General features: G+C 43.7%; 1 protein-coding gene across 5 annotated transcripts in view; it reads left to right on the top strand.

Moving 5' to 3' along the window:
- Positions 1-209: 209 nt before the first annotated feature.
- Positions 210-12,189, top strand: part of ARHGAP21 (Rho GTPase activating protein 21) — a 130,239-nt gene continuing 118,259 nt past the window's right edge. Inside the window, exons 1-2 of one of the 5 annotated variants that reach the window (XM_005214297.5) lie at positions 210-551; positions 1,916-2,352. In XM_005214297.5, the coding sequence (XP_005214354.1) occupies positions 2,272-2,352 (81 nt within the window). In that variant the 5' untranslated portion in view covers positions 210-551; positions 1,916-2,271. Of the gene's footprint in view, positions 552-993; positions 1,085-1,535; positions 1,690-1,915; positions 2,353-9,469; positions 9,588-12,189 lie in introns of those variants that run through there. The other 4 variants (XM_025000962.2, XM_059892818.1, XM_005214298.5 and 1 more) reach the window with 4 other exon arrangements.

Genomic DNA, 12,189 nt, shown 5'->3' with positions numbered 1-12,189 from the left:
AGGTCCCGACGTACATTGGGAGGGGGTTGGCGAGCACCCCCACCGACCCCCGCCCCAGGCTAATCCCCCTGCTTCAGCGTCTGTTCCCGGGACCATATTATTCAAGACAGAAAATATTCAGCCCCAGAGCCTCCCCTGGGGAGGGGAGGGGAAGGAGGTGGAGTGGGAGGAGGTGGATCCAGGGAGGAAGAAGCGAGAAATCCGCCCCCGGGAAACAGCTCGGCGCGGCTGCGGAGCGGAGCAGTTCTGTCACTTGGCGATCGCGGGCGCCCGAGCGCGGCCCCGGCCCGGCCCGGCGAGGCGAGGGGAGAGTCCGGCGGCCGCCGCCCCGCCCCACGCCCTCCCGCGGCGGCCGAGAGCCCGGGGCCGGCCGGGGCAGGTCGCGGCGGTGTCTGGGAGCGGTCGGCCGGGGGCGGCGGCCTCGGAGCGCGGCGGCGGTTGGTAGCGCCGGCTCGTCCTCCCGCTCGGTCCGCTGTGCGCCAGGCGTACGGGGCGCGCCGTCCAGGGGACCAGCCGGGCCCGGTGCGGATCTACTCGGCGCGCTTGCTCCGGTGCGTGTCTGCTTGACTTTCCGCCTCGGCGGACAGGGCGCAGCGCCGGCAGGCGGGTGGAGAGGGAGAGCCGGCTCGCCGCGGGCTCCCTCCCTTCCCGCCACCCCGGGCCACCCCACCCGGCGCTGGCGCGGGGCCGGAGAGAGTGGTGGCGGGAGCCCGGCGGGGGCGGAGGGGCCGCGCCCGCGTGTGCGGAGCGAGGGAGGGCTGGCGGGAGGAGGGAAGGGCACAAAGGCCGGCGGCGGGCGCCGGGGTCCCGCCGGCCGGCCGTGGAGGAGGGGCGCCTCCCGTGCGCTCATGAATATTAACCGAGCCTGCGGCCTAGCGCGCCCCGGCTGGGCCCGGCGCCCGGCCCGCGTCCCCGCCGCCCCTTGGAAGCCGGGCCAGGCGGGGCGCGGAGGGTGAGCTCCCTCGTTTTTGGCTTTTCCCTCGGGTCTCCCCACTCGTTTTTGAAAGTACATATTTGGGCCGCCCTTCCCGGGAGATCGCGCTCCCCGATCCGCCTCTGGAAGGGGCGGAGGAAATAGTGGTAGGTGGGTGGTGGTTTTCTTTTTCCAAAAAAAAAAAAAATTTTTTTTTTCCCCTAGGCTGCCCCGGGGAAACGGGACGATCGTGTCGAGGCGTAGTTTGGGGCGCGGCAACTAAATAAAAGTTGCTGGGGCTGCGGCTTCATTTCTGTGGCTCCGGAATAATGCCCCGGAGAGGGACTCCCTCCCGCCGCTGCGCACACCTCCCCGCCCGGCCCCGCGCCGTCCCCGCCCAGCCCCGCCGCGGGCCAAGGAAAACAGCCGCCTCCTCGGGGACACCGGCCGGTCGGGGCGGAGGGCGGAGGGCGGGCGCCCCAAGTCCTCCAGGCCGCCTGGAAACGGCGGCAGAGCCGCTGGCAGCATCCGAGCCTGATTTTTTGTTTTTATTTTAGGGAGCTGGGGAGGTGGCGGGGAGCAAGGCGTGTTTTTGAAAAAGTATTCTCCCATTTTAGCCTCGTGGGGACAAAACTTCTGTAAAGTCTTCTTATCCGGGTGATGCAGAAGAACATAAGCTCCCTCTCATTTGCCCAGAAAATACATGAATTTAAATGCACTTCAAAGGGGAATGTTTTTTTTTCTTGACGGCTGCACAAAGTCCGAGCGTGTTTGAGGTAACCATCGTGCCGTTCTGATGTTTCTTATTTCCCCCTTGATTTAAAGATTTCCCCTCCCTTTCTTTCTTATTTTGTATGGGAAGATTATTTGGTCTTTTGATTCATCATCATGGACCGAATTATCTTTCCAAGTGTTGGAAGGGCGAGCTTGGAGTAGACGCGTGGGCAAGGCCAAGGTCAGCGTCTGGAGAAAGTTCATGTCCTTTAACTTTTCCCTCTTTAGGAAAGATCTCTTTGGGAGAGCCTTCACGACGCGCTAGCATTGCTCTCGGGCTTGGGAGGAGCGCTAGGAACGAAGGGGACCGCTTTCTGCAGTTGGCCTCACTAGCTGCCCAGGAGACTGGTCTTTGTTTTTTACGTCTGGAGAAATGGACGAAGACGGTGAAGGCCGTTGAAGTCGGAAGAAATCATCATCAGGGCATTTGAAAGGCGGCGCTTCATTGAAACCTTCATTTGTCTCAGCAACCCTGCACCCTCTCAGAACCTGGTGTGGAATTCTTACCTTCTTGGTGCATGGTGGCATTTCCCTCCCAATGTGGACTCCCAAGGGTTGGTCCCTTCTTTGTAATTTGAAATGAAATGATGGCCACACGTCGGACTGGTCTGCCTGAGGGAGATGGTGACACCAAGCTCAAGGCCTGCGGGTCCCCCACCTGTGAGGTAAGCGCAGAGCTGACATCCCTGCCCAGCTGTGTGGCTTGTGTCTTTGAGGTGTCTGTCCTGCCAGTGGGGGGCGAGGGTCAGCTGCCTTGGGGGTCTAAGAAGATCGATCGGCTTTTGGGGCTTTGGGCTGAATGGTGGGAGCGTCCCAGCCTGACTCGTAGGGAGGTGAAACCTTGCCCGGTTTTGTTTCTTTTGCAAGGGCATTTTCCTTACTTTGAAGTGTCCCTATTTTGATCATCTCAGACCACAGAATTCTCCATTTTTAGGTAACTAGGAATACCACCAGCTTGTTTTCCTTCACTCCCCACCCTCTGGTAGTTTTGATGTAGGGCTGGACAGGGCTTGGCTTTGTGTATTTCATGTCTGTATCCAGGGTTCCCGCTGGAGATTGAGAGAGGGCAGCTGGAATCCTTGTTGCTCCTGGACCACTTTCTCTCTCTGACACTGATGCCGGTCCTGCCTGCTTGCTGTTGCTGTGAATCTCTGCTTTGGGCAGAAAAACAAGTCTTTTCCCTTGGACGGTTTAGGCACAGCTTTGGAAAACGGCTTAATAGAACTGTCATTCCAACTGCCTTAAAAATCTCCTGCCTTCCCTGTTCTGTTTATGCCCTTCCTTTCACTGCTTAGAAGTCCTGTGAGTGTCAGCCTGAGCCGTCAGGTGGCTCGTACTGCCTTCATACCAGCGTCTTCCGAAGGGCCCAGAAGATTTTACACCAGGCTTCCTGAAATTTTTTGAGCAGGCAGGACAGAAATAGAAAAGCCGTGTACTGATGGCACCCCTATGCTCTCTTGCCTCTCTTGTCTTTTTTCCTCCTTATTTTTGGTGTTTTTTTTCTATAATGGCTTCTTTGTGTTTACTTTGTTATTGATGGTTTCTGTAATTAGGTTCCTTTAGGCTTTGCTTTTGAGATGCCTATGTTTTTCTGGAAAGGTTGACAATTAGATAATAATTACATCTCCCAGTGAGACATCACTCTCATGGTTTATTTTGTGCCTTGTGTTACATTTTAACTTCCTGGTCATTGAAACTGGGTCTAATTCTAAGTGTGTGAGTTTGGCATTTTGATAAAAATGACTCAAGTTACGTTTTTGCTGGTAAAGCAGCAGAGGAGCTTGCTTCATGCAGCTGACCTCGTACTGGATTAGAAAGTTTATACAGAAATCACGGTGAGCTAGATCAGTGTGCCATTACTATACAGTTGATTAGGACTACAGTATAGGTTTACAGTTAGAAACAGTGTTTTACTTTTCGACACCTGCAAACACCTGCTTCCAGGTAAAAATGTGATTAAGTATAACACCACAATCCTCTGATCATGGTGAACCATAATAACGCCTTTTGGAAGGCCTAGTGATTGCTTAATGTGTATTGTTGCTCCATAATGATAGGTACTGTGGTCCTGAAGCCTCATTTGTCATTGACTCCTGAAGACTTTAATTAGCATGCTATTTTGCATTATATTTGCAAGAACTAATGTTATTTGATTTTTTTTTTTTTGTCATTTAAAGGATGTCCCAGAAACCAAGAATTTGTAATAGACACATCTTGTCCTTGGCTAGAAGGCAGTTTCCAGTTGCAAACTTGGGTTTTATTAACAATGACAGTTATATATCTTTTAAGGGTGGTGAAATTTGTTTTCATTTAGACCTTACTGCTGATGTAACCATAGTATTTCTAGTTTGAGAGCCAAGGAAATACTGTATTGTCTGTATTTTGCTCATTTAGAGACTGTATACAGTAGTTTGATATTACACTCAGGTGTTGTTTGGCTTTTTAAACAATAGGCAGATAGTTTGTTTAGATTCTATATGGAAGCAGATATAAAGGGGCTCTGTGTTGTCAGAAAACATTTTAAAATCTCAGGATGGGGGGGAAGTTGTATAATTATTGTCTGTTTAGTTGTCTCTTATACTCCCGTGCATATTAAATTTTGTGAATATTTAATAAAAAGAGAGTTGCCATTGAAATACTTTGGGTATCAACTTTGGGCTGATAGATATTTAGGTTTTCGAATACCACACTTAATTTTTGTGCTTAATTTTGTTAGAAGAATTACATTCTGGAGCAGTACTGCTATTCTTTTTAAAATTTTAAAAATTACTAGCTAAAAAACTAACAAAGAAAAAACAATAGGCACGTATATTTGAATAATAAATTTGTGTGTGTTTTTACTTAACCAAGAAATGAGAGTATATATCTTAATATTAATGGTATTAGCCAAAAATTAACTTTCCAGCACAGGAGAAATCAATATAGGGAATTAAAGGAGTCCCTGTCTTATGCCTTATCTAATTGACTAACTCTACCTGCTATGAATAAGGTCTGTTGCTTTGTTGAAAAACAGTTTCTTGTTTATCTTAAATGTTTAGAATTTAATTGTGTTGCTATGTGGATAAGTGTAGGCATCACCCCCTCCCCCCAAGAGTATATTGAAAAGGTAAAGAACAAACAAATAACAAACAATCCTTTTCCAGTAAAGAATTGTGACACTTTAATAAAATATATCCAACATCCAATACAATAAGGATAGCATAGATGTCAAGAGAGATGTATTTGAACATCTAAAGATCTGTATTTCAAAATTCATTCACTGTAAGCCAGATAAGGGTTTCTTTGGGGGGGGGGGCTTGTGTGTGTGTGTGTTGTGCAGACATATGTGTAGGCTGATCTGTGATACCTAGCCTTGAATAACTTTACTCACAAAATCACTTTGTATAGACTCCTGAATCCTCTGTGGTATTACCTTTTTTTTTTTTTTTAAATATCACATAGCGTTTCTTCTTTATGGCTCAACTTACTTTTTTTTCTCTTTCTTTTCTTTATAGGCAAAGCTCTCTAGGTCATATTGGTGTCCCCATTTCTAACAGTTACTTCATTTTTAATGTCTAGTCTGCGGGGTTATCCAAGTGTGTAGCACTTTCACTGTCCATTATTAGAACAATCTTAGTTACTCATGCAAATTAACTTAGTTCATTTTATGTCTTGCTTCTTCACCTAGACTAAGAGGATTCTGTGACGAAAAGGTACTGTAAGCTGATGAAAACTGTTTGTTAGTTGGTTTTGGAACAGTATTTAAATGATAAAATAAGGCATTTTCTTGGCAGGAACTCATTCATGTAAAAATTTGCACTTTTGCTCTTCTTTCTGAAACACTGTACACTTTACTTTTATCCCAGGCTTCCCCGTTCCTTCTCAGGCTCTCCCTCTGTCCATCTCTCTTTCTCTCTCTCTTTAGGCTGCTTCTTCCTCTGCTGCCTCTTGCCTGTTGGTTTTTACTGGAGCCCAGTCTTTCCACTCCTCTTTTCTGTCTCCCTGGGTTTCATTTTACACTCTTCCAGGGCATTAATCTACATGCCTGTGATTCCTAGTTTACAACTCTATCTCAGATTATATGGCTACTCTCTAGACCTAGATAGCCAATTGCCTATTTACGCAAAAGCTTTTTTGGGAGATAGGCTGCATGCTTTTGAAATTCAACAGATTCTACTCTAACCAATATCCTGCCCTCTCCCTGACTTCCTTCTTTCAAGGACTAGCCCTGCTCGTTATCTATCCAACCCAAAACCCAGCCTACCAACTCTGACCCCTCTCTCTCCTCCTCCCTCCTGTCAAAGTCTTGTTGAGTCTACATTCCAGGTCCTGCTGCCACTCCCTGAGCTCAGGTCAGCGGCATCTCAGTGATGGTGATGAATCACCGACCAGGCTTCCTAGCAAGTGGCCCAGGCTCTCTGCCTTGCCTCCTTCCAGCTCTGACCTGCCTCTGTAGCCAGAGGACTCCTCCTGAAATAGAAAGCGGATCATTGCATTCCCTGACCTAAAACAGTTTTCTGGCTTCCCACTGCCTTTGGAAGAAGGCTCAGACTCCTGAGAACATTCTTAAAGGACTTCTGGCCTGCCTTCTTCTACTCATCTGTGACCTCTCTGTGCTTCCTGTGCTGAATGATTTCCAGTTCCCTCCAAGGCTGGTGGTTTAGTGGTAAAGAACCTGCCTGCCAATGCAGGAGATGTGGGTTTGATCCCTGGGTTGAGAAAATCCCCTGGAGGGGGAAACAGCAGCCTACCCCAGTATTCTTGCTTGGGAAATCCCATGGACAGAGGAATCTGGAGGGTTACAGTCCATAGGGTCACAAAGAGTTGGACATGACTGAGTGACTGTACAACAACCAGGGGCATGACAATCTCTCTGTCTTCCTTTTAGGTCCTTATAAATCCTGTTTTTTTCCCAGGTTTCCCTCCATTCTCCCCTCTTCCATTGCCACCCTTCCCTGGCTGAGTTTTACTCTCATTCTGGTCTTTTCTTCAACATCACTTCCTCAGGAAAGCCCTCCCTGACCTTCCAAAACCAGGTTAGTTGGCCCCAGTGCCTTATCCTCCAACACCCTGAGCTTTCTCAGGAAGATCACTTACTAGTTTATTTATATATATTCCCCTGGATTGAAGTCCCATGAAAACTGGGACCATGTTTGTTTCTAGTGTGTGGTGCATAGTAGGTGCGCAGTAAATGTGTTGAAATAATGAATGAATGTGCGGAAAGGGCTTTAGTTTTTATTAACAGTTATCTTAGACCCCAGCACACTGTACTGTCTTGACGGTCCTCCTGCCTCTCTGTTCCCGCCTTCTCAGTCCTGGAAGTTTCCTTGGCCTCTTGACCTGTCAAGTCTTCATATACCTTAAGGCTCAATTTGACCCTCTCTTCTTCTCTCCAGACTCAGTTTCACAGTTTTAAATATCAAGGATAAGCTGGTCATTCATATACATACATATATATACAGGTATTTGTGTGTGTGTGTGTTCACCCCGACTTTGCCCTTGACTTTGCCCTTGAATTTGTGTTCCCCCATCCAACTGACCTGCCCACTCGCGGGCTAAGAAGCCACATCCCAAACCAAATTCCTCCTCCTCTCCAGCCCCTCCCCGTGCCCAGCTTCCCCATCTGCTCTTTGACTCCATCCACAGTCTTCCTCATCTTAAGCAATAGCAGCCCCACCCTCCCAGCCCAGTGGCTCCAGAGCAATCTTTGTTCCCTCTTTTTCTCTCTGGTGCCTCTCATGCAGATCTGACTGCCGCCGGCCCCTCAGCCTAGCCCACCTCACCTGCCTGCGGTCTGTCCCCACGGTCATCTGATGGACCTTTCAGAAGTCAGGTCCTGGCACTCATTTGTTCTGGTTCTTCTAGTGGCTTCTCATCTCTCTCAGGATGAAAAGGCAAGGTTCTCAGAGCACCTGGAGAGCCCTGGACAGACTACCCTGCCCTGCCCTCCCTGAGCTTGCCTCCTGAACGCTCCCCACTTCACCCCACCCTTGCCATCTTGGTGTGCCCCAGAGCCTTCCCACTGGGTGCTGCCTCCTTGGAATATTGTCCCCTGGTGTCTGCAGGGCCTGCTTCCTTGTCTCCTCCAGATTTTCTCAGAAGTCATCTTCAGGGAGAATCTCCCCTCCCTGCTCCCCATGACACCACCTGCCTCCTTCCTCGCTTCACTTTTCCTCCCTGTCACTTACTCTCTATCTGACCTGCTTGTCCCTCTGATTTTGCTTATGGGTCTGGACAGATGATGTATGTAAGTGTTAAGAGTACAGTTCGTTTGGTTCACTTGGTATTTTCTTGTGCCTGGAAAGGAGTCTAGCACATTGTAGGCCTCAAATATTTTTTCAAATGAATGAATGAAGACTTAAGGAAAATTTCCAAAATGTTCTTGAGTTTACATGTAGGTGTGCAGTATGTGAATTCTTAATTTAGATTATACAACAAGGTGTAGTGTGAGATGTACGGTCTTGCTCAGACCTCCATTTCCATTAGGATGGCTGCTCACGTCTTTCTTCTTTGGGAAGCTGGTAACCAAGTAACAGTAACCAAGGCAGTGTGTAGTATAAATGTGTGAAGTAATTTGTGCTAAGGTAAGATACTGGTAATTAACAGACTAATGGGTGGGGAATCAGATGGGTGGCAAAACTATAAAAAGGAAATACGGTCATCCCTCTGTATCCACAGGGCATTGGTTCTAGGACCCCCTACCCTGTGGACCCCAGAATCCTCGGATGCTCAGGTTCCTTATATAAAATGGGGTGGTATTTGCATATGCCCTTAACATCTTCCTTTATACTTTAAATCCTCTCTCAATTACTTATAGCACCTCATACAATGTAAGTGGTATGTAAATAGTGGCCAGTGTGCAGCGCATTCAGGTTTTCTTTTTAGAACCTTCTGGAAAATTTTTTTCTGAATATCTTTGTTCATTGATTGAATCCACAGATGCAATACCTTCAGATACAATGGGCCAACTGTATGTCTGAGGTTTTCTTTTTTAAAACAATTGGCCAGTATAGGAATGCTCCTTATGCTTTTCATATTTTTGATGTCATAAACATTTCATTGCAACTTTAAAAATGATCACAACTTTGACGATGGCAAAATGTTAACAGTTGTTCATTCTGGGTGGGGAGTATACTGGAATAGTATTATTTTTGGAATTTCTCTTTTTTGTTTTAATTCCAAAGTTGCAATGAAAAAGATAGCATTTACAGATTTAAATAGGTAATATATTATCAGTCTTGTCAAAATCTGGTTTCTAGCAAAGCTACATTGCTTAAAATAATACTTAGACATTTTTTGAAAAGGATACACATTACACAAAACAATACTTAGACATTTTTTAAGAAAACATGTCTTCTTTAAAGTCAGCTAGATTCATTGTAGGCTACTGATAGTACAATATAACATAACACTGTTACTTAACTTGAAATGTGTGCTCCTTCATATACCTGAATCTAAATGATGGAACACCATTGTATAGCAGAAGCTTTACACTGCAAGTTTTGGTGAAAAGTATAGCCTGTTGGAATTAAGAAGTGTGGGAGCAACAGAAGGCTAGAATTGGAGGTATAGAGTGGGACCCCTCTCTAGCTGTCATGTCTAGCTCCGAGCTGGGTGCCCAGGTCTAAGAAGATCTCTCTACACATTGTTGGTGTTTTGTAGCATTCAGTCCTTCCAAAGGAAACATTTTATGAAGACCTTGTGCCTTGCTTACAGAATCTCTAACCCTTTCCTCATTTCTTTAGGTCACAGAATCTGATACAAGCGTGATACTGAATTTCTTTTGTTCTTTCCTTTGTGAAGGGACCCATCATCTTATTATATTTAACAACATGCTGATTTAAGTATGGGCCGTGCTGAATGGAGATGCACAGATGCTGTTATCAAATGCAGCTATTTTCTGTTACAGAAAGACCATATGGTAGGCACTTGTTTTTCTCTCTGGTTGATGTGATTACATTAGTAAAATGAAAGGATATTGGACTTAGATTGTCCTAGTATTTATTTAATTTTAATTGACCATAAGGCATTAAATGCCTTAAAAATATTATGAGCCATCTATATATTCTGTTGGTTTGAAGCAGGAAGACGTCTTCACTCAAAAGCTCAGTTTTGGATTGCTTCCACCAAAATAATTTTTTACTTTAAGTTGTCATATTCTTAAAAAAAAATTGAGTTATGCAGATAATTAATTTCACAAAAAAATCTGGAAGATAGCCTTTTGTATCTCTAAGATAATCCAAAGGTGAGTTGATTTCTGTACTATAGGTTTAAGAAGTTTAGTGTGATGGAAATTGCTTTTTAGAAGTCCTCTTTTTTCTAGTTATCTGTTAACATGGAAAGAATTGCACTGTGTAGATTTGTGAATAAGAGAATGGATTTAGAACCCAAATTGGATATTTCTGAAATATTCATCTATTTTGGGGAAAGTTTTTAGGTGGATCAGAAAAACTGTAATCAAAAAACAGTGAGTTAAAGAGCGTATTTCCTTTTTTCCTTAGGCCAGCTACTGTTGAGCCTTCCTTTTGTTTGATACTGGGCGTGTTCTTCATTCAGACTTGGTTACTTATTGCCTTTTCCCCTGGTGGCTTATCTCTGTTCTGAATAGACACCTGGCATAGTTATGAGTGGTGGTGATATGTATGTAGTCTGTTTACAATCCCACAAATTCGTTTTCCTTTTTATAACCTAATGAAGACATAGTCGCTTGACTTACACTGATTGGTTCACCTCATTAATCTTTAATAGATCTTGACAGGACTAATATTCTTAAGAACCGCTTGATTTTTTTCCTTATTCAGAATGGAGAGTATCCTTAAATATTAGGAGCTAGAATGATCTTGGGGATTAATAGTCTTTTTTTTTTTTTTAACCTTGAGATATCTAGATGTTTTTAATTCCCAGTGTTTTCCTAAAAATTCTATATTTAAAAGAATTTGTGTTGGGACTTCCCTGGTGGTCTAGTGGTTAAGACTCTCTGCTTCCAAGGCAGGGGGCTCGGGTTTCATCCCTGGTTGAGGAACTAAGATCCCACATGTTGTGTGGCATGGCCAAAACAATAAAATAAAATTTTAAAAAGTCATTGAAATTAAATTTTGAAAAGTCATTGGAAAAAAAGAATTTGCATTGGGTTCTACATACTGATTTCTGGAAACATTAAATACTTAGTAAATGTGATGGAGAGGAAGTACTCTGGGCATCCAGGTTAAATAAGATCTTTATTATGATGTTTTTAGGAAACTGTTTTCAGTTTACTTATTTTTTCATTTAATACTACATTATAGAACCCTCCTCTGCTTATAAGGGAAATATATATATATATACACACAATCAATTTTATAAATGGAGGAAAAGAAACTCTTAAGCACTGTACAAAGATATTCAAGAGAGATTAGATTTGTTTTATGTGGCTATGATGAGTAGAACTAGGATCAGTTAGACAGACAGGCCAATTTCCAGAATTCAGAAGAAAAATTTTTGTTAAATTAGAAGTTAACTGAAATTGAATGTGTTTCTCACAGAGGTGGGATGACCTTCTGTTTTACAGGATTACAGAGGGGACTCCTGCTTTGGTAGGAATTTAAATCAGACAAATCTGGATGATCATTAGAATCCCTTGGACCACCTTTCAAACTACAGGTTCTTGTCCCCATCATTATGTTAATGAATCAGAATCCTTGGGGATGAGACCCCCAAACCTTTGCTTTTTAAAAAGTCCCGTGGTGATCTTCTGAGTTTGAGAAGAACAAAACAAAATGACATTCAAGGTCTGGGTTCTTAGGGCAGCCTGATTTCAGAACTGTTGTGACCAAATTGAAATCAACATAAAGAAAATAATAAAAATATGGGGAGAAAATTTAAATGTTTGTAAATCAGTGAATATTTCAATCTTAAAATTATAATCACTTTCTTTATATAATCAAATGTATTTCTATATGTCATTAGTATAACAAAATAATATTCTTTTCAAATAAAGTAAACATGTCAAAAGAGCACTTTAAAATTTGACAGTAATAGGTGTACTTTTTTGTATGTATGTTATACTTTCTGTTGTTATACTTTAATGAAAAGTTAAATATTTTAAAGTGATAGAGCTCTGCTTATATCAAAACTGTTGTTGTTACTTTTTAGACTTATTATAAAAATTATTTGTTTCATGTCAGTTCCAGGAAGGCATATTTTCTTTAAGCAAATAACCATTAAAATGATTTCACTTGCATCTTATAATCATTTGTTTATATTAACTCTTCATCAAGAATAGGAAAAGTTAACAGTGAAAGAAAAAAATGTCTTTCTTTACCAAAGTATACATTGTGAAGGGTTTAAGAAATCATTCCAACATAAATCATAATAAACTAATCATTAAGCAGATAATTTCTCTTTACACACCCTTCTCATTTAATACCAACGGCTGTTCTGTCTGTCCATTGAATCCATCTTGTCTTTTGATGTCACTGATTTGTGAGATTCTTTGGATAGTGTGCTACAAAGACAATCTGAACTAATAACAAGAGTCCAGCTGC

Source organism: Bos taurus, chromosome 13 (genome assembly GCF_002263795.3).
Source record: "Bos taurus isolate L1 Dominette 01449 registration number 42190680 breed Hereford chromosome 13, ARS-UCD2.0, whole genome shotgun sequence".
NCBI classification, from domain to species: Eukaryota; Metazoa; Chordata; class Mammalia; order Artiodactyla; family Bovidae; genus Bos; species Bos taurus.
Note: the sequence above shows the minus strand (reverse complement) of the source record. Positions and strands in the feature narration are given on the sequence as shown.